The following is a 20,752-nucleotide window of genomic DNA, read 5'->3' as shown; positions in this document are numbered from 1 at the left end:
TTTGTTTTGTTTTTCAAGACAGGGTTTCTCTGTGTAGCCCTGGCTGTCCTGGATCTCATCTGTAGACCAGGCTGGCCTTGAACTCACAGAGATCCACCTGCCTCTGCCTCCTGAATGCTGGGATTGTGACCAGCTCCATTCTTGCGTCCTTATCTCTAGTACTTGAATCACTCTCTCCACCCCCATCCACCCCTCATCTGAGGTCAAGTGTGGGTTAGATTGGTGAACTGACTGATAGGAGCCAGATGAAAATGTGTGCGAATCAAACCAGACTCACTGTGTTTTACTGGTCCTGGGTCACTTTCACGATTATTACCAAGACAAAGTAATCCATCTTCTTTTTTTTTTTTTCAGAGCTGAGGACCGAACCCAGGGCCTTGCACTTGCCGGGCAAGCACTCTACCACTGAGCTAAATCCCCAACCCCAGTCCATCTTTGTAGTCGTGGTTTAAATCTCATGATTTAGAAGATTGTCTTTGGGGCTGGGGATGTGACTCAGTTGTTAGAGTGTTTGTCTACCATGTAGGAAGTACTAGTTTAGGTCCCCAGTGGTACATAAAACCAGTGTGGAGATGTAGGCCTGTAGGGGAGGGGAGAGGCAGGAGGATCAGAAATTCAAGGTCATTCTCCGCTACACAGTGTATTCATTAACAGCCAGCCTGGGATATGTGAGACAATTTCAAACAAAATTAAAAAAAAAGAAAGAAAAACAGAAACAAAAACAAAGAAATCCTGGTTTAACCCAAGTTTGCAAGTGGCAAAGTTATAAATGGATAACAAAAATCTACTCAGTTGGGGTCAGCATCAGGGCTCGGTGGGAAAAGGGGCTTGCTGCCAAGCCTGATGACTTGAGTTCAATCCCCGGAATCCACATGTTGCAAGGTGAGAACCAACTCGCATGAATTGTCTTCTGACCTCCACGTGCATGCAGTGGCATGTGCACTCCCACTCTCTCTCTTACATATACACACACACACACACACACACACACACACACACACACACACAGATAATAATGTAATTTAAAAAAGGGTACAAGAGAGACTGGGTTCAAGAGGTTCATTTCAAGGGGCAGGAAGACAGGAGAAGGTGTTGGGAGGAATATGATCAAAGTGTATTATATACGTACACGATTGTGCAAGAGTGAATACAATGTTTATTTTATAAAAAGAGAATTTCTCCATCTGTAAAATGGAGGCCATTATTATGAACTGGCTTTGCTGAGTAAGTGAAAAATCCTACCAGTGAAACAGAAGGAGAGACAGAACTGTAGTGGTGTTCCACAGAGCCAAAGAAAGAAGGCAGGGGAGATTTTACAGGTGGCCCCCGCCCCCATCCTCCCTAGCAGGCAAAATGGGCACAGGACTTTCTTCTTTTCATAACTTGGGAAACTGAGTCACCTCTGAACTCCCTTGCCTGAGGCTGGGTGTTCACTGATGAAAGTTAGAACCCCGCCATCCCTCCTATGCTGGCGCAGGGTCATGTCCACCCATGTTCCTAGTCTTCTCATAAAGACGCAAACCTTGCAAGACAAGTTCAGTCTAGTTCAGGAATCGCCATTCACACAGGAGGGGTGTGTGGAGAGTGTGAGCACGCACGCCACAGTATTGGGAAGTGATTTGCCTCCCATGCAGGTGGCTAGTTCACTTTCCCCGTGGACTTCCTAGCTCTTTCTCTTCTTATCCAGCACTCTCCGGGTGCCAAGCCCTGGACAAAAGGACACGGTTCTTCTTCTCAAGACCCTCTTATCAGCAATGTTGCTTCTTCGGAGTAAGCTCGTGTTAACAGGCTCTGGGCAGACATGTATTTTTAGAACTCACTATACAGTCAAGGCAATCCACTTGCCTCAGTGTCCCAACTGCTGGGATATTTATCTCAAAAGCTCTGAAGTTCTAAGTTCAGTCTACACACACACACACACACACACACACACACACACACACACGACTAAAAAATATCTTTTTTGTTTTGTTTTTTGTTTTTCCATACAGGGTTTCTCTGTCGCTTTGGAGCCTGTCCTGGACTAGCTCTGTAGACCAGACCAGGCTGGCCTCGAACTCACAGAGATCCACCTGCCTCTGCCTCCCCAGTGCTGAGATTACAGGCGTGTGCCACCACCGCCCGGCTAAGAAATCTTATGTCTATTCTAGATGTAAGACAAAACTGACTAAGGATTATTAAAAACAGGGAAGCTGCCAGGCAGCGGTGGTTCACATCTTTAGTTTCAGCACTTGGAAGGCAGAAACAGGCATATCTCTGAGTTCGAGGCCAGCCTGGTCTACAGAGTGAGTTCTAGGACAGCCAGGGCTACACAGAAACACAGAGAAACACTGTCCCAGAAAAAAAAAAGTTGGGTGGAGGGGAGGGGAGCTACCAGAGATAAGATCTATGGATATATGAATACAAGCATAAAAATACTTTTAAGATCTTTTGGGAGGAGGAATTTTTTGAAACAGGGTCTCATTACATAGGTTGGCCAATCTAAACCTGGTATATAGACCTCTCTGGCCTTGAACTTATTATGGCTATCCTCCTGCCTCTGCCTCCAACACTGAGATTACAGGTGTGCACACACCTAGCTTTTTTTGGGGGGAGGGGGTTTCGAGATAGAGTTCTCTGTGTAACAGGTCTAGCTGTCCTGAAACTCACTCTGTAGACCAGGCTGGCCTCGAACTCACAGAGATCTGCCTGCCTCTGCCTCCTGAGTGCTGGGATTAAAGGCCTGTGCCACCACCGCCTGGCCTTTTTTTTTTTTTTTTTTTTTTTTTGAGACCTCTTGCTCCTCACTACCTCCCAATGTGTTACTGCTGAACCACTTGCTGTCCTGAGGACGAATCGTCTTTCTATTCCCTGTCCTACTTAAAACCCTTTGGGGGAAAGGGCAGGGACAAAACAATAGTTAAAAAGAGACTGGGGGCCACCGAGATGTCTCACTGGGTAAAGGACCTGAGCCATCATCCCTGCTGACGTAAGTTCCATCTTCAGGACTCACATGATGGAAGGAGAAAACCAATCCCCTCGGGTTGTCCTCTGTCCTCCACACTCAGGTCATGGTATGCGGACACACACACACACACACACACACACACACACACACACACACACACACACGCACAGACAGACAGACAGACAGATAGATAGATAGATAGATAGATGGAATAAAAATATTTTTAAAAAGAGGCTGGGGATGGCCAGGCAGTGGTGGTGCACACCTTTAATCCCAGCACTCGGGAGGCAGAGGCAGTCGGATCTCTGTGAGTTTGAGGCCAGCCTGAACTACAGATCGAGATCCAGGACAGGCACCAAAACTACACAGAGAAACTCTGTCCCGGAAAAAAAAAAGAAAAAAAGAGACTGGGGATGTATTTCTCTGTGAGAGAGTGTTTGTCTAGCATGATGGAGGCCCTGAGTCCCATTTCTAGCACTTCCCAAATGATAGTCTGAGGACCACGCCCCAACAATAACTGGTGACAGTTGAAATGAAGCTCTGGAATTCTCATCTGTTTGAATGTCAGCCCTTTGAACAGCACACAGAATGCCAGTTTCATCCTGAAATGAATCCTATTTTATGACATCTGTATTTCAAGTTGTTTCTAAGTCTGTGTCAGAATAGCATCCAATAGGTAAAGAAATGTGAAAGTACAGCATTTCTGACACTCACCAATACACACTGTTGACAGACCTCAATTATCCTATTTAGCCTAAGCTTCCGGGGTTCACAACCTATCAAAAGGAAAGCAAGTCAACTTTCCCCCACACGCCTGAGACGCGCTGGGAGGATCAAGAAGATAATAAAAGGGACCACGGCTCTTTCTAAAGATCATAGCCAGCACATTCATTAGAGCCCTAATTAGGTGTGCTGCTAAATGATTCACAGAGAGCGTCGACTCAGACCCTGCCTTTCCCTGCTAACCGTTTACAATCCAGACAGACAGACAGGCTGACGCTCACACTCATTTACAGACAAGCTGGACACACACAATGCAGCACGACCATTAAGTCAACTGACGTTTGAATAAGGCAAACATTTGAGATGGGGACATTCAGATGGCGCAAATGAGAACAGACGCCTTGAACATTCCACTTCTAGGCTAAGATAAACAGACCGGACAAAAAGATCACCCACCATCGCATTCATTTATAAGAATAAACACAAGCCTCAAAGCTGTTCTTAGAAAAATGCCAACCTTTTATTTATCCTCATTCTGAACTCTTGCATCTTCTAAGGTCACATTTTTGTGTATGTGTGTGTGATGGGAGGGGGGACTCGTGAATCCACGGTCCTCCTGCGTCAACCTCCTAAAGGCTAGGGTTGTAGGAGTGGAGGCCGTAACTGGAAGGTCACAATAATTGAAATGATTGGGGCTGGGGAGATGGCTCAGCAGTTAAGGGCACTTGATGATTCTCAGCAGCCATATGGTGGCTTACAATCATGTAACTCCAGTTCCAAGGATCTGACATCCTCTTCTGGCCTCCATGGGTATCAGGTATACATGTGGTACACAGACAAATATTCAGGCAAAACAGTTCCAAGTTCAGAAAGAGGAGATGGCTTAGTGGGTAAAAACACTTGGCTCACAAGCAAGAGGACCTGGGTTCAAGTCCTCTGCACCCACAAGAAAAAGTCAGTGTGGTCACAGATGAGGCTGTAACCCCAGTGCTAGCACGGGCTAAGAGAGAAGGACCTCCGGGACCTGCTGGCTCCCAGCCTCCCTTCAGGTTCAGTGAGAGGCCCTGCCTTAAGGTAATACAATGGAGAGTTATAGAGAAAGATAGTTAACACCTTCTTTTGGCCTCCCTGAACACACAAGTGCACACACACACACACACACACACACACACACACACTACACACACATCATCATCATCATCATCATATAATAATAATAAATAATAATAATTTGGTTGAGAGCAACTGGAAGACATCAGGAATCAATTTCTGGCCTCCACATGCATGACACATCTGCATGTATAGATACACCCAAACAAACATGTACACAAGTATACACATACACAAACATGTACACAAGCATGCACTTACACACAAACAAAATGGATGCAAGTCCTAATTAAGTTTTATACTTTTTACCTTTTTATTTATTGGTAGTGAAGATCAAACTTAAGGTTAGGATACCTTAAGTTTAAAACAGGGCAGAAGCCGGACACAGTGGTACATGCCAATAATCCCAGAACTTTGCAAGCTGGGGTAGGAGGATTGGGAGTTCAAGGCCAGCCTGGACTACATATTGAGGCTACCTCAAAAAAAAATAAAAATAAACAAGTAAATATAAATAAGGCTGACCGGGCAGTTGTGATGCATGCCTTTAATCCCAGCACTCAGGAGGCAGAACCAGGTGGATCTCTGTGAGTTCGAGGCCAGCCTGGTCTACAGAGCAAGATCCAGGACAGGCACCAAAGCTACACAGAGAAATCCTGTCTTGAAAAACCAAATAATAATAATAATAATAATAATAATAATAACAATAAGGCTGTGGGATACACTGAAGAAGAGACTGTTAGGAGCATTAACTAAGAGCATTGATTGTTCTTTCGCAGGACCTGGGTTTGATTCCCAGCACCTACATGGTGGCTCAGAACTACCTGTAACTCCAGTTCTAGGGGATCTGACACCTTCTTCTGGCCTCCAGGAGGACCACACACACAGTGCACAGACATACATGTAGGTAAGGCACCCATACACATAAAAATAAAAATAAATAAATCTCTAAAAATGGAAAAATAGCCGGGCAGCGGTGGCGCAGGCCCTTAATCCCAGCACTCGGGAGGCAGAGGCCGGTGGATTTCTGTGAGTTCGAGGCAGAAGTGTCTGTTACTCCTTCGCTTTTGCTCATGGCGACTTCAAAACCTTTCACTCTTCATAAGTTTCTTTTTTTCAATCCCTGTATTAAATTATGCGATCTCGGGGTGGGGAGTCCCTTTCCCCTTTAGCGTGAAACAGTTTAAACAAACAGCCGTCCGATCTGTTTGCCCTTGATTGGGCTAGCCTGGGCCATGTGCTTATCACAGAAACAATCGCAGTGGCCAAGGGCTGGGAACTTGGCATTCACTGCAAACTGAGGGGTCTGAAGACTGTAGGCTGGAGCGAATCTTTCCTTGAAAGCTTAGTGAGTGTTAACCACAGAGCTCTTGGAACGTTCTCTTGATACTTGGAATTCTGCATGTGAGCTTAACCGGCTCAAAGCAGGAGCGGAAACTCCAGTTCCTAAAGAAGCCCAAGTTTTGACGTTGCTGTGAAATTGAAATTTGAATTGTCCTTAAATGCCTGCCTGAGTCAGACATGTGTAGTTCCTAGAATAAGAGAAGGGTGTCAAACACTGTTGGTAAGGAACTGGGCATGGTGGCGCACGCCTTTAATCCCAGGCAGAGGCAGGTGGAGCTCTGTGAATTTGAGGCCAGCCTGGTCTACAGAGTGAGTTCCAGGACAGCCAGGACTGTTAGATAGAGAAACCCTGTCTTGAAAAACAAACAAAACAAACCTTGTATAGTAGCCGCAGCTGGAGCCCGGGTCCTCTGCACAGAGACTCTGGTGTGGGTTTTCACCCGATGGTCAATGAATTCCGGAGAAGGAGACTTTGTGAACAGAGTCTCTTTCCAGAGGACCAGGGTCAGGTAGCCGTAGGTCTTGGAGATGGCATCAAAGGTGACCTTGGCAAAGTTGTCCAGGGTGGCAGGGCAGCCACTGGCTGATGTGTAGCCGTCATCAATACTGGCCATTAGTACATGCTTCTTGGGCACAGGAGCAGAGATGATGCCAGTGCCTCTGGGGACAGAGATGAGGTACACTGGCACAGAGCCACAGCGGCCTGTCACTTTGTGTGGGCTTGCCAATCTTGTGCCCCCAGTAGCCTCTCCACACAGGGACAATGGGCAGCTTGGCCAAGATGATGACCCCTCAGATGGCAGTGGCTCCCTCCTTCGAGCATTTAACACCAAGACCAACATGACCATTGTAGTTCCTAATAACGACAAAAGCCTTGAACCTGGTCCGCTGGCCAGCCCTGTTTCTGCACTGGCATGATCTTTAGAACCTCATCTTTTAGGGATGCTCCCAGGAAAGAGTCAGTAATCTTGGGTTCCTTAACGGGCAGAGAGAACAGGTAGATCTCTTCCAGGGACTTGACCTTCCTGTCCCTGGCCAGTGGCCCAGCTTGGTGATGGGGATCCACTCCTTGTCTTTGGTTTTACCTCCACAAGCCCCATGGCCTTGACCATGGCCATAAACACAACCTCAGCCCCTAAGATTGCTGCTGGATCCTCCACAGAAGCCTCCACAGGCTCTTAATCTTGGGCTTCCAGCATCGTCCGCCATTTTGTATTTTCCCGAAGAAGAAGCTAAAAGAAGTATTTTTGATAGCATTGTTCAACAACATAGAGAGTATGAAGGCTATGCATACATACATGTACATATACATATACACATTATATATTATATATTCATACACACACTTATATGTATGACTACACATTAAATACCGTTCTTTCATGAGACTGGAGATATATATAGCTCAGTGGTAGAGTGTCTGCCTAGTCTAGATGAATCCCTAGGATCAATTACTAGTAATGACAAATAAAAATCATTCTTTTGCTGGATGGTGGTGGTGCATGCCTTTAATTCCAGCACTGGGGGGGTTGGGGGGGGCAGAGCTGGGTGGATCTCTGTGAGTTCGAGGCCAGCCTGGTCTACAGAGCGAGATCCAGGACAGGCACCAAAACTACACTGAGTAGCCCTGTTTCGAAAAATCAACCAACCAACAAACAAAATCATTCTTTTTGGGCTGGAGAGATGGCTCAGAGGTTAAGAACACTGGCTCTTCTTCCAGAGGTCCTGAGTTCAATTCCCAGCACCCACATGGTGGCTCACAACCATCTGTAAGGAGATCTGGCTCCCTCTTCTGGCCTGTAGGCATACATGCAAACAGAACACTGTATACATAATAAATAAATAAATCTTTTTAAAAAATCATTCTTTTATTCATTACTTGACACAAATGAAAATACTGATAGTTTTTCTCCTTTCTCCTCCACACAAATTGAACAAAATACCTCTCAAAGACTTTAAAATGAGCCAGATATTTAAAGAGTTTCTCTGGCAATTTCATTTATGTGTGATAGACCACTAAGAGACTGAAATGAGGGGCTGGGGAGATGATTCAGCTGCTAAGAGCACTGGCTTCTCTTCCAGAGGACCCAGGGTCAGTTTCCAGCACCCACTTGACAGCTCACAACTGTCTGTAACTCCCATTCCAAGGGATCTGATGCCCTCTTCTGGTCTCCTTGAGCACCAGCCATGCAGGTGGTGCACATACATGCAGACAAACACTTATAGTGATAAATAAAAATAAAACCTTTTTCTTTTCACAAAAAAGAGACTTAAAGATTGAAAAAAGCCCAGTTTTAACAATAAATAAATAACGCCCAGAGGCTTCAGAACCTTGTGAGAAGCAAGAGTTCTGACACTTTACCTGGGAAACATGAAAGTGCTTTGACTATTTTAGTAAATTTGGCCTGACAAGAACTGGTTAGCTAGGCATGGTGGCATACGCCTTTGATCCCAGCACTAGGGAGGCAAAGGCAGGTGGTCTACAAAGTGAGTTCTGGGACAGCCAGGGCCACACAGAGAAACCTGTACAAAAAAAAGAACGGTCCGGGCGGTGGTGGCACACGCCTTTAATCCCAGCACTCAGGAGGCAGAGCCAGGTGGATCTCTGTGAGTTCGAGGCCAGCCTGGTCTACAGATCGAGATCCAGGACAGGCACCAAAACCACACAGAGAAACCCTGTCTCGAAAAACCAAAAAATAAAAACTAATAATAATAGAAAATGAAATGAGATGATCTTTCCATTTTCAAAAACTTTCAAGTTAAGACTTGTGTATAGGGCCATAAAGAATCTGTTTACCCAAGCTCCTCTCTCTCACTACCAGTAGTTTACACCCATGCTGTAATCTTAATACATGTTCCTGAATTAAGATCGACAGTTCAGCCTTTCTAGTACAACCATTTAAAAAATGCTTAGCACCAGATTGCTTCCTACAATGCCAAATAAATCATAGCTACTTCAATATGCATTTCTTCTTAAAACAGGGGAGCCACCAGTTGTAGAAAGTGATACTTAGCCTCCAGATACATTTCCCAGATATGGCACATGTCACTCAAAGGCCTAGGCATAGTCATGCTTTCCAAGTAGAATCCCCAGCCTGCTGGGCAGAGACGCAAGAACAGAAAAGTTGAAGATTGGTATTGTAGTTAGTCTTTGAAAATTAAGCTTTGCTTTAAGTTCCCACTATATACTGATAGTAAATAGAAACAGGGGTCCTTTTTTTGGTTTGGTTTGGTTTTCGAGACAGGGTTTCTCTGTGTAACAGCCCTGGCTGTTCTGGACCAGCGTGGCCCCAGAAATCCAACAGCCTCTGCCTCCCGAGTACTGGGGTTAAAGAAGCTCACTGCCACTACTTGGATCCTCTGGAAGAGCAGCTAGTGATCGTAACTGCTGAGCCACTTCTCCATCCCCTAGTTGATTTTCCATTTTAATTTTTTATCTTCTTTGTCTGTGTGTGTGTGTGTGTGTGTGTGTGTGTGTGCGCGCGCGCACGCACACGCGCGCGCAACAGCATATACATGGAGTCAGAGCACAGCTCGAAGGAGCTCATTATTTTCTTCCACCGTGTGGATCCCAGGATCACACTCGAGTCTTCAGGCTTGGCTGCAAGTGCCTTTATCCACGGAGCAGTCTTGTTGACCTTATTTTTTGGTTGGTTGTTTGTTTTCTTGAAAGGGGGTCTCACTATGTAGCCTCAGCTGGCCATTTTTATTTGTTTGTTTGTTTTGTTTTTTAAATGGTGGTCCTGGGCATCCAACACAGATCCCCAGGCTTACAAGGCAAACACTTGCAACCAAGCTATCTCCCAGCTCTATATATTGTTAAACAATAAAGTTTTGGCTGTTACAAAAGTGTAGGCAAACTGTAGTGCCCTTTGTTTCTTCCTACAAGCTCTTCTGTGTATTTTTTTTCTTCCCACAAAAATCTGAGAGTTATAGAATGTTACAGTCTAGCAAGAGCTGCCTAAGATAACCAAGCTTCCAATGTCCTTGGTTCGTAAACTATCTTGTGTATGCAAGAAGGCGGAAGCGAGAAAAAATACACACAGAAGTCAGACATCCTTATATTTTAACCCTGTAATTACAGAATGGATATAAAAAGCATTTACTTCCCTGAAGATCTGGGAGAAATGGCAAACAGTTACTTTTTATTTTGGTGGAGGCATTAGTACAGTCAGACCAATTTGCCACAACATTACCCCCAAAAGGCTGTCACCAAGAATGGAGGGTAGGCTATCCAGTCTAACAGTCAAGGAACTAAAATGAAGCAGGAAGGTTAGAACAGAAAGATACCTTTAAATCAGAGCCCACACAGGTTCCAACTCCAAGCTGTAACACAAAGCAAAGTATAACAGAAAGGACTTTTAAAAAACAGTTTTTGAAACTTTAAAAGAAGTTTTTGTTTGTTTGGGTTTGTTTTTGTTTTTGTTTTTGTTTTTGCTTTTTTTTCCTTCTATTGGAAAATGCCAGCAAGTCAAATATTGAGAATAAGTCAGGGTACCAGCCAAGAGTTCAAAAGGTGAGTACAGCTGGTACCTCATGCCTGTAATTCTGAGACAGAAACACTGCTACCAGTTCACTTCAGCCTGGGCCATCTAGTGAGACTTCATTTCCAAACGAAAGGAAAGAAAACAAAGAAATCAATGAGTATAAAACACAGTCATGGCCATGAAAATCACACAGTGAATTATCTCACTGACTGACACTGTGAGATATAGAAAGTAGGTCCAAGCAGGCAAATGGATTTTGCATTAGAAATGAATCAATGTGTCCGCCAATCCCTCCAGCTGCGTAGGGTGAGCTCTAACCTGGATGGAGAAAGGAAAATGGGAAATCCCTTCGCCGAGGAGTGAGGTCAGCCAAGTTGGAGGAGCTGGTCTGGTGTTTTGTGTATGGAAATACTTGGCCATGCTCATCAGGCTAATGATCAAGCTTTCCTAGCAATCCAGTTAATTACCTAGCCATTTCCATATTGATAGAGCTATGAGACTCTGTGTGAAAGTTAGAATTTATTCAATAGGAGCCAAACGTTTTTCTCTGGGTTGCCTGCCGGGAGTCCAGAGACATCGGGTGTCTTTCTCAACCACTTGATGCTTTATCTCCTTGAAAGAGAGCCTATAGCTGGTTTGGAAACTTGAAGGTTAGGCTAAGCTGGGTGGCAGCAAGCTCCCAGGATCTGTCTGACTCCACCTCCTCAATGCTGGGATCATAGGCAGGGGCAGCCCCGCCCAGCTTTTATGTGGATGTGCAAGATTCAAACTCAGGTCTTCATGCTTACAGAGCAAGTACCGTTATTTCACAAGTCCTATGCTATTTATTCATTTACTTGGGGTTTTTCAAGACAGGGTTTCTCTGTATAGCCCTGATTGTCCTGGAACTTGCTCTGTAGACCAGGCTGGACTCAAACTCACAGAGATCCACCTGCCTCTGCCTCCCGAGTGCTGGGATTAAAGGTGTGTGCCACCACCACCTGGTCCTGTGTTGTTGTTGTTGTTAATCAAGAACATTCATGCATGCTCACAAAACAGGTTTACAGATTACATATTTCTCTTGTTCCAAGAAAGCAGAGGAGTGCTCCCCATCTACCATCCTGTTTTAGAACTACTGTGACTAGGGGCTGTCACTTTGGGAAGGTTTGGGTTTGATTAGCAGCAGGTCAAATAGCTCTTTGTGACACAGCTGGATCTCCCATCTGTAATGGGAGCTGCAGATGTCACGTCAGACGAGATGGAGGAAAAGCTGGTGTAGTTCTGCTCCAGGTGTACAGTGTTCCGAGATACAGAAACCATGCATCTGATTGCCTATTTCGAAAAACAACTTCATAGTCTACTAATTTTCAGTTACTTCTCTTTTTTTTTTAAGATTCATTTAATGTATGTATATGAGTGTTTTCCCTGCATGTATGTCTGTGCACCGCTTGCTTGCCAGATGCCCAAGGAGATCAGATGAGGGCTTTGGAGCCCCAGGAGCTAGAGTTACAGATGTTTGTGAGCCACCTTGTGGACGCTGGGGACTGAATCTGCATCCTCTGCAAGAGTCGCACGCCCCTTTAGTGCTAAGTCATCTCTCCAGCCCTAATTTTTTATCATGTGACTGTTTGTCTATGTTAGTGGTTCTCAACCTGTGGGTCGTGACCCCTGGGCGTGTTTGTCGAACAATCCTTCCACAGGGACGGCCTAAGACCATAGGAAAACACAGGTATTTACATCATAATACAACTACAGTTATGAAGTAGCAACGAAAATCATTTTATGGTGCGGGGGGGGGGGGGGGGGGGTCACCACAACATGAGGAACTGGATTAAAGGGTCGCGGCATTAGGAAGGGTGAGAACTACTGGTCTATGTAGAAGTATGTGCATGTGTGTGCAGTGCCAGAGGAGATCAGAAGGAGTTAAGAGAGTGAGGAAGGACCTGATGTGGATGCTAGGACACAAACTCGGGTTCTCTGGAAGGGCAGTAAGTGCTCTTGGCCACTGGGCAATCTCTCCATCCCTGATAATAATAATTTAAGCTCCAGAGAACTAAGTGTCTTGAGATACAGATAAATAGAAGGGGTGCTGTAAAAAGTCAGACTGAAAATATTATAGGCTGGGGGTTGATCTTGAGCGGCATCTTTCACCAGACTTTGGACTTTGTAGTTAATTAGGGAGGAAACAGATACTCACCACAAGGAGGTGAGCTGACCTTCTGTTTCACTGAGGATATGGCACTTGCAAACTGACCTAGCTGTCTGCAAATGGCATTTGTGAGATGTTGAAGAACAACATTTATTCTTGTTCTTTCAAAGGCAGAATAAGGCCAGGCATGGTACATGCCTTTAATCCTAGCAGTAGGGAGCCAGAGGCAGGTTCTACAAACTGCATGGTGCATGGTGACATCCTGTATATATAAAAAAAAGTAAAAATCAATATGATGAAATATGATGAACGGGTGTAAAAATATATGTTTTAGGTGGTGGCGGTGCACACCTCTAATCCCAGCACTCGGGAAACAGAGGCAGGCGGATCTTTGTAAGTTCGAGGCCAGCCTGGTCTACAGAGCAAGATCCAGGAAAGGTGCAAAGCTACACAGATAAAACCCTGTCTCAAATATATATATATATATATATATATATATATATATATATATTTTTTTTTTTTTTTTTTTGAGGCAGGGTCTTACCGGGCATCTCTCGCTGGCCTGGAACTGGCTTTGTAGACCAGGCTGGTCTCAAACTTTTGGAGATCTGCTTGCCACTCACTGCCTGTGCCTCCTGAGTGCTCGTATAAGAGTAGGGACTACTATATCCAGTTTGAAAATATAATTTAAGGATGCCAATTTAATTTCATTGGTTTTAAACAAAATTATTTAAAAATGTCATTTAGGCAGGGTAGAGCATTCGAATCATCTCAGCTACTGTGGTAGTCGTCGACAAGTAGGGAGATCACAAGTTCGAGGCCAGGTTGAGCTACTTTTAGCAAGCTTTTTGTCTCAAAAAGGGGAGGGGCGTAGCTTCAGATGAAGGTCTTTGTTAGAGAGCTTCCCTGGCATACACGAGGCCTCGTGTTCAACCTCTAGTATCGCCAAAGGGGGGGAAAATGCAATTTGACCTCTTTGCAAATTACATGAATACACGCGCAGCCCGTTCACTTCCTCGGTGACCCTCAAGCATTGCCTCTTCCTTTCTACCAGATCCCTGTCCACGTCGACTAGGAACCTGTTCACTTTGGTTGAGCGTTTCTGTAGGGAACCAATTTCTAGTAACACCACGTTTGTCCCACCCCCTCGCTGCCCTTCTGGATATTTTGATTGGCCGTCGGTCTACCTTGTGGTCTATGATTGGTCGGAGGCCGGCCGGGCCATGGAGGACCCGCTGCTGTGGGAAACAGTCCGGGGCGGGCGAGGTGCCGGGCGGGTGCTGCCATGGCGTAAGGCGGCTCGTGGGCGCGGCGCGTGGCAGGCCTTGCAGGCCTGTCACTGCCAGCGTCCACGGGAGCCGACACTTCATCCCAATGATGACCAACGGGGTAGTGCACGCCAACTTGTTTGGCATTAAGGACTGGGTGACGCCCTATAAGATCGCGGTCCTGGTGCTGCTGAACGAGATGGGCCGCACGGGAGAAGGCGCCGTCAGCCTCGTGGAGCGGCGGAAGCTCAACCAGCTGCTCCTGCCTCTGCTGCAGGTGAGAGGCGTCCACCCTCTCCCGCCCATTTCTCCGCACTTTACTGTGGGCCCCGCCCTGGGCCTGGGGGCGGGGAAGGTCCAGCCCGGGGCCTTTCAGGTGGGGCGGGGGTTCATCGCTCCACGCTGCTCTAGAGGAATCTGGAAAAATTGCGGGAATGCTTCTAGCTTAACTTCTAGCTTATCGAGCGCCTACTATGGGCAGGTACTTGACATGCATTCTTTTTTGCAGCCCTCCTTAGGCTCCTGTATCACCTGCCTGAGTGACTGTGGGGAGGCCTTCTGGAAAATGGGCTTTGGAGAACAAGGAGAGGAATTGTAGATGCTCCTCCCTCTAGAGGAGTGTAATAAGTAGAATAATGACATAACAGTGTCGCTCAAACTTTTATTCTATGTAGTGGACACTGGAGATGTTTTATTTCATTTTGCAGGCTTAGATTGTAGCTCCATTGACTGGAGCAAGTTCGTTAGACCCTTTTTTAATTTTTTTTTTTTAAAAGATGGGTTTCTTTGCCATTTGGAATTGTTTCTAATATTTTGCCCAGCTACCAACTAGTTTTATTGTATATACAGAATTAATCTAATAACATTCCACTAGACTTAACTCCTTTACTTATCATTTGACTTTCTTAATTTGTGTTTAACCTTTCCACTGATGCACATAGTGTTGTAAAAACATCCAAATAGAACAAAAGTTAATGGAGTTGCTGGGTGCAATGGTGCATGCCTTTAATCCCAGCACTGGAGAGGCAGAGGCAGGTGGATCTCTGTGAGTTCAAGGCCAGCCTGGTCTACAAATGAGTTCCAGGACAGCCAGGGCTACACAGAGAAACTCTTTTTTTTGCTTGAAAAACCAAACAACAACAACAAAAAAAACCCCACAACTGATGGAGTGAAAGACAGTCCTCCATGCTTTCCAGTTCCTTGCCTTCTTTCCGTCCTTCCTTTTTTTCCAGGGAGTAGTAGTTTGAAAAAGACCTTGATAATTGGTACTTTCTGAAGTTTTTTTTGGTTTGTCTTTGTTTTAACATACAGACTCGTTTAAAATAATGTATATCAAATACAGTTTCCCAATAAGTGGATTTGCTGGGCTACCACTTCTTTTTTTTTTTTTTTGGTTTTTCGAGACAGGGTTTCTCTGTGTAGCTTTGCGCCTTTCCTGGAACTCACTTGGTAGTCCAGGCTGGCCTCGAACTCACAGAGATCCGCCTGGCTCTGCCTCCCGAGTGCTGGGATTAAAGGCGTGCGCCACCATCGCCCGGCTTTGGGCTACCACTTCTAAAGTGGCCTGAACACTGTTAACTTTCTAAAATGACTGCGGTGTGTCATTTTTAGACCTCATCTTGATTATAACCATGATAGTTGAGGTTGCTTTTACCTCAGCTATCTGAGGTTTTTTTTTGACCTGAGGTTGAGTTACCTTGTACCCCGTAAGGTACTGTTTCTAGGTTCAGTCTTCCTTCCTTCCAGGGTTTGGGTAACAAAGACTATAGAGGTCCAGCCCCTTATAATTTCCCCAGAGTTCCAGAAGAGACGCTACCAGTGGTGAATTAATCTGAGGGATGTTAAATGTTAAACGTACACGAAACTCTTTAGTCCATTCACTTTATTCTTAGTCAATTCTCTACACAGCTTCTTTTCTGCTCTCCTACTCAGCTTCTTTCGTGCCTGATTCTCTCTTCATTTTTGTGCTGTTCTCTTTATGTCCTATCTTGGTTCTCTCATCTTAGTCCTGCCCCGGCTCCGTTCTCCATCTTAGTTCTTTCCAAGTCTCTGAGGTTTTCAGTTGTATACCCATGCAATCAGCAATACTGTGGCCAAAGCAAGGTCTCCAGGCTTGAATTCCCTCAGGGTCAAAAGGAGGGGTGATAAGATCCACACAAAGAGCAGTAACTGTCAGCTGTCATTAGCAACCCAAAAGGGAAGTGACTGATGAGGAATGAATTAACTAAGGGTTAAATTCAGTTAATAGATTGAAAAGGGAATTGATGTGCTCAAACTATATTCTTAGACGTGGTTAGGTAAAATGTTAGGAGTCTGTAAGTCACTAAGTCACGAGTGAAAATAAAACTGCCTTTTTTCCTTTGGAGCCTCATCTGTCCAAACCTTGGCTGTGCCATTTTCTGGGCGGGGGGGGGTGGGGGGTGGGGGGGGGGGGGGGGGGGGGGGGGGGGTGTACTCAGTAACTAGGCAACCTGTGTCACAGCTAGATGTACCTGGTGTGTAGTAAAAGCCCTTTTTTTGTTTGTTTGTTTTTGTTTTTGTTTTTTGAGACAGGGTTTCTCTGTGTAGCTTTGTGCCTTTCCTGGAACTCACTTGGTAGCCCAGGCTGGCCTCGAATTCACAGAGATCCGCCTGTCCCTGCCTCCCGAGTGCTGGGATTAAAGGTGTGCACCACCACCGCCCAGTGTAAAAGCTTTTTGTTCTGAGTTAATTGTTTTGTTTTTTTGAACATAAAAACAGGTTATAATTCAAAAGTCCAGGGTTATTTGAAACTGGAAAATATTTTCTCTGTAAAAAATAATAAAAATGATAACATTTCCCAATAAGCCCTTTTAAGCCAAATAATAGCTGAATTATACATATAAATATTGATTAGATTCTGGGATACAGAAGAAACCTATCTTCGTCTGTCCAGAGGGCTATGTTTTACTTAAGTTGTGTAAGTGAGATTCCTATTCATCTTCCCCTTCACTGTTTGATTTATGGCAGACATTTTTCTATAGGCTAATCCATAATCTAAAAAGAGTTTAGCCTCCCCTCCTGAAAGTATAGCCAGCATATCCTTTCATCAGCTTGATACGGTACAAATTCTTTTTTTTCTTTCAAGACAGGGTTTCTCTGTGTAACTTTGCGCCTATCCTGGAACTCACTTTGGAGACCAGGCTGGCCTCAAACTCACAGAGATCCGCCTGCCTCTGCCTCCTGAGTGCTGGGATTAAATGCGTGTGCCACCACCGCCTGGCCAAATTCTTATCCTAATAGTGAAATGTTTCACTAAAGCTTGCCCAGTGATTGGGCAAAACCAAAACTTACTATAAGCCACCATCCTCCTAGGGTCCCCCCTGCTATGTAGCCTTCCTGGATCTGTGGGTTGTAGTGTGATCGTTCTTTGCTTTACATCTAGTATCCACTTATGAGTGAGTACATACCATGTTTGTCCTTCTGAGTCTGGGTTACCTCACTCAGGATGATATTTTCTAGTTCACCCATTTGCTTGCAAATGGCATGCTGTCATTGTTTTTCTCTGCTGAGTAGTACTCATTGTGTATATGTATCACATTTTCTTAATCCATTCTTCAGTTGGTGGGCATCTAGGTTGTTTCCAGGTTCTGGCTATTATGAATAACGCGTCTATGAACATAGTTGAGCATGTTTCTTTGTGGTATGATTGAGCTTTCCTTGGGTATGTGCCCAAGAGTGGTATGGCTGGGTCTTGAGGTAGATCGATTCCCAATTTTCTGAGAACCCGCCATACTGATTTCCACAGTGGTTGCACAAGTTTGCTCTCCCACCAACAGTGGAGGAGTGTTCCCCTTGCTCAGCATCCTCTCCAACATAGACTGTCATTAGTGTTTTTGATCATGGCCATTCTGACAGGTGTAAGGTAGTATCTCAGAGTCGTTTTGATTTGCATTTCTCTGATGACTAAGAATGTCTGAGTTAATTGTTAAAGGGAGATCTCTAGAACTAGAGATAGCACTTGGAAAAAAGGAGGGTTAAGCTAATTAGCACATCTGCCTGGCCTGGGCAGTTGTCTCAGTGTAAATTTTTACCTTTTCTCAGGGACTAACAGATAGTCTGGATGCCTATCTATCTGCAGTCTGTTCTTAGAAAGTCTGGGAAGTATCTCAGATAAAATACTTAGGTCTGCAGATGGTCCTGGCCGGATGTTGCTAATGACAATAATTATGGAAAGGTCTGAAGTTAGGGGTCTGGCTGTGACTGTTGTCAGCACAGTTGGGGATGTTATCCAAATACTCCAATTGTATAGGGAAATTGTGCTCAAAGAATGATCAGCCACACTGTTAGAAGTTCTTGGGAAAAGAATCAAGTGGGAAAGCTGCAGTAGCACACAAGAGATTCACTGCAGGAAACGGCTAATATATTCAAAAACCAATGTCACCAAGACTCCTTGAGTCTTGGCTTTATCCTCTGGAAGAGTCCTTAACTCTTCCAGGTTGATAGCCTTTGCCATAGTCTGCTGAATTCCTACTTCATATTTCCTTTTTTTTTTTTTTAGATTTATTTATTTATTATGTACACAGAAGAGGGCACCAGATCTCATTACAGATGGTTGTGAGCCATCATGTGGTTGCTGGGAATTGAACTCAGGACCTCTGGAAGAGCAGTCAGTGCTCTTAACCTCTAAGCCATCTCTTCAGCCCCCTACTTCATATTTCAGCAGCTCGCAGCATTTGGGAAAGGATAAAATGTTTTTACGCATGAGAACTAGTGCACCCACCTTTGTATAGTGCTTCCCAGTGTACAGAGCTCTTTGCATTAGCTCACTCAACTTTTGCCACAAAGGACATTTAACTAATGAAGGAAACAGGCTCAGAAAAGCCACAGGGTTTTGTGTTTATAGAGTGCTAGAGGAAAGAGAGCCTTGTCCTGTAAATTCTGTTCACTTTATCTTTCTTTTTAGACCATTCCATTGAATAAACAAAAACAATCCACAAATGTGAAGTATTTCTTGGTGTTTTAGGTAATCAGGAAAATCCTGATTCTGTATTTCTTGTTTGGAATGATCGATAAATGACTCTGCAGTTCTTAGTCAGTCTGTAGGTCTTTGGCCATTGTCTCTAACCTTCCTATTTCTCCTTTATGCAGGGCCCAGATATCACACTGTCAAAGCTGTACAAGCTAATTGAAGAATCGTGTCCTCAGCTGGCAAATTCAGTGCAGATCAGGTAAACGTTCTTTCTGCAAAGGAGTGGGTGGTCATTAAGATGTTCAAAAAGATAGAGTTAGGGGATGGGGTTTGGTTTTCTTGGTAAACTGCTTGCCCCCCATGCACAAAGCCTGGTTTCTAGCCCCAGCACTTTAAACTAGACATAGTGGCATGAAGCTGTAATCCCAGCAGTGGGAGGTAGAGGCAGGAAGAACAGCAGTTCCAGGTCCTCCTTGGCTGTAAAGCACATTGGAAGCTAGTTGGGATCCATGGAGAAATGAAGTTATGCTCATTTGAGGAGTTGTTTTCCTTAGTTCCTTTATTTAAAAATTTTAAAGTGGATTAGATATAACATTAGACATAAGATTTATATGTTCTCTCCACCCCCCATGTATTATTTTATATGGAATTACCTCCTTTTGTTTTAGATAATTCCATTTTTACTTTGACAAATGTTATGACCAGAAAGGGAGCAATGTATGATATTCTTGAGGAATATGGGAGTAGCATTTTAAGTGGATTATCAAATTTGTTTTACAAGGCACAGCTTTATACAAACCTTGAAATAACGTTTAAATCAGAATTGTTGTTGGTAATTCAGGAATATGCAGCGTGGAGGATGTTCAATGGGCCTTCCTAAAACATGCACCCCAATTTTCTCATTCAGAATCAAACTGATGGCTGAAGGCGAATTGAAGGATATGGAACAGTTTTTTGATGACCTTTCAGATTCCTTTTCTGGAACTGAACCAGAGGTTCACAAAACAAGTGTAGTAGGTATGAAACTTCTCAGAAGAGCAGAGAGCGTTTTCACTGAAGGGAGCCGCTTTCCGAGGGGCATCTGTCATTCCTTTGGTGCACATGAACAAGCAGACTAGGGCTCTTGACTATGTTGTGGGTTGTATTTACCGCCTTACTGTTTGGATCTGTAGTTAACCGTAGCTTGTGGAAAAGCACCTCTGTTTTATCTATAGTAGTTAGACTGGCTCTGGGGTCTTTAGGGTCTCCCAGCTCTTTTCACAGTCCTGCGGACCACTTGCCTGTAGTGTGCAACCGTAAGTGGGGGTCGCCAGCGAGACTTAGGACGCCAGGTAAGTAAAACCACGCTCTTGCTCCAGTATTTGCGGTTTGTGCACACATGGCATTTCTTGGATGCCTTTTCTACTAACTACCTGTGTCCCTCGCCTCTGGCTCTGTTGCATGGTCATTTTTCTGTTACTCAATATCAGTTGTTTATTGACCTCCTGTTGCCCAGGTAGATGTAGATTTTCCTCTCACAGAGACTACGTTGTGCTGGGAAGAGGGGTGGCCGATGGTTAAAAAAAAAAAAAAAAAGTAAATCAGTAAATATGAGAGTGTAATCACTTCTTGGCTTTTGATTAGAACAAATAGTAAATATGATAGTTTCCAAGAGTTTGGACAGCTGTGGAGAAAACAGAGGCTTGAAGGGATGGAGATGGGAGAGGACTGAGCCCTGAATGTAAAGCATGAGGGAAGAAGCCCCCAGGAGGAGGGCAGCACCCGCCAATGCCTGTGACTCTCCTGAGGGGAGAGCTGGTGGCCGGTCGTCATTGCCTG

At 44.7% G+C, this 20,752-nt stretch overlaps 1 protein-coding gene and 1 pseudogene across 3 annotated transcripts in view; one reads left to right on the top strand and one right to left on the bottom strand.

Moving 5' to 3' along the window:
* Positions 1-6,292: 6,292 nt before the first annotated feature.
* LOC128120739 (40S ribosomal protein S2-like) lies at positions 6,293-14,106 on the bottom strand (annotated as a pseudogene).
* The window catches only part of Anapc5 (anaphase promoting complex subunit 5), a 34,369-nt gene continuing 27,591 nt past the window's right edge, over positions 13,975-20,752 (top strand). For 2 of the 3 annotated variants that reach the window (XM_052755330.1, XM_052755329.1), the window contains exons 1-3: positions 13,975-14,281; positions 19,114-19,193; positions 19,842-19,951. In XM_052755330.1, the coding sequence (XP_052611290.1) occupies positions 14,111-14,281; positions 19,114-19,193; positions 19,842-19,951 (361 nt within the window). In that variant the 5' untranslated portion in view covers positions 13,975-14,110. Of the gene's footprint in view, positions 14,282-19,113; positions 19,194-19,841; positions 19,952-20,752 lie in introns of those variants that run through there. The other variant, XM_052755331.1, reaches the window with a different exon arrangement.

The sequence above is a fragment of the Peromyscus californicus genome, unplaced genomic scaffold (assembly GCF_007827085.1).
Source record: "Peromyscus californicus insignis strain IS unplaced genomic scaffold, ASM782708v3 Scaffold_2__1_contigs__length_46816999, whole genome shotgun sequence".
NCBI classification, from domain to species: domain Eukaryota; kingdom Metazoa; phylum Chordata; class Mammalia; order Rodentia; family Cricetidae; genus Peromyscus; species Peromyscus californicus.
The sequence above is the reverse complement of the archived record's forward strand: the minus strand, read 5'-3'. Positions and strand labels throughout refer to the sequence as shown.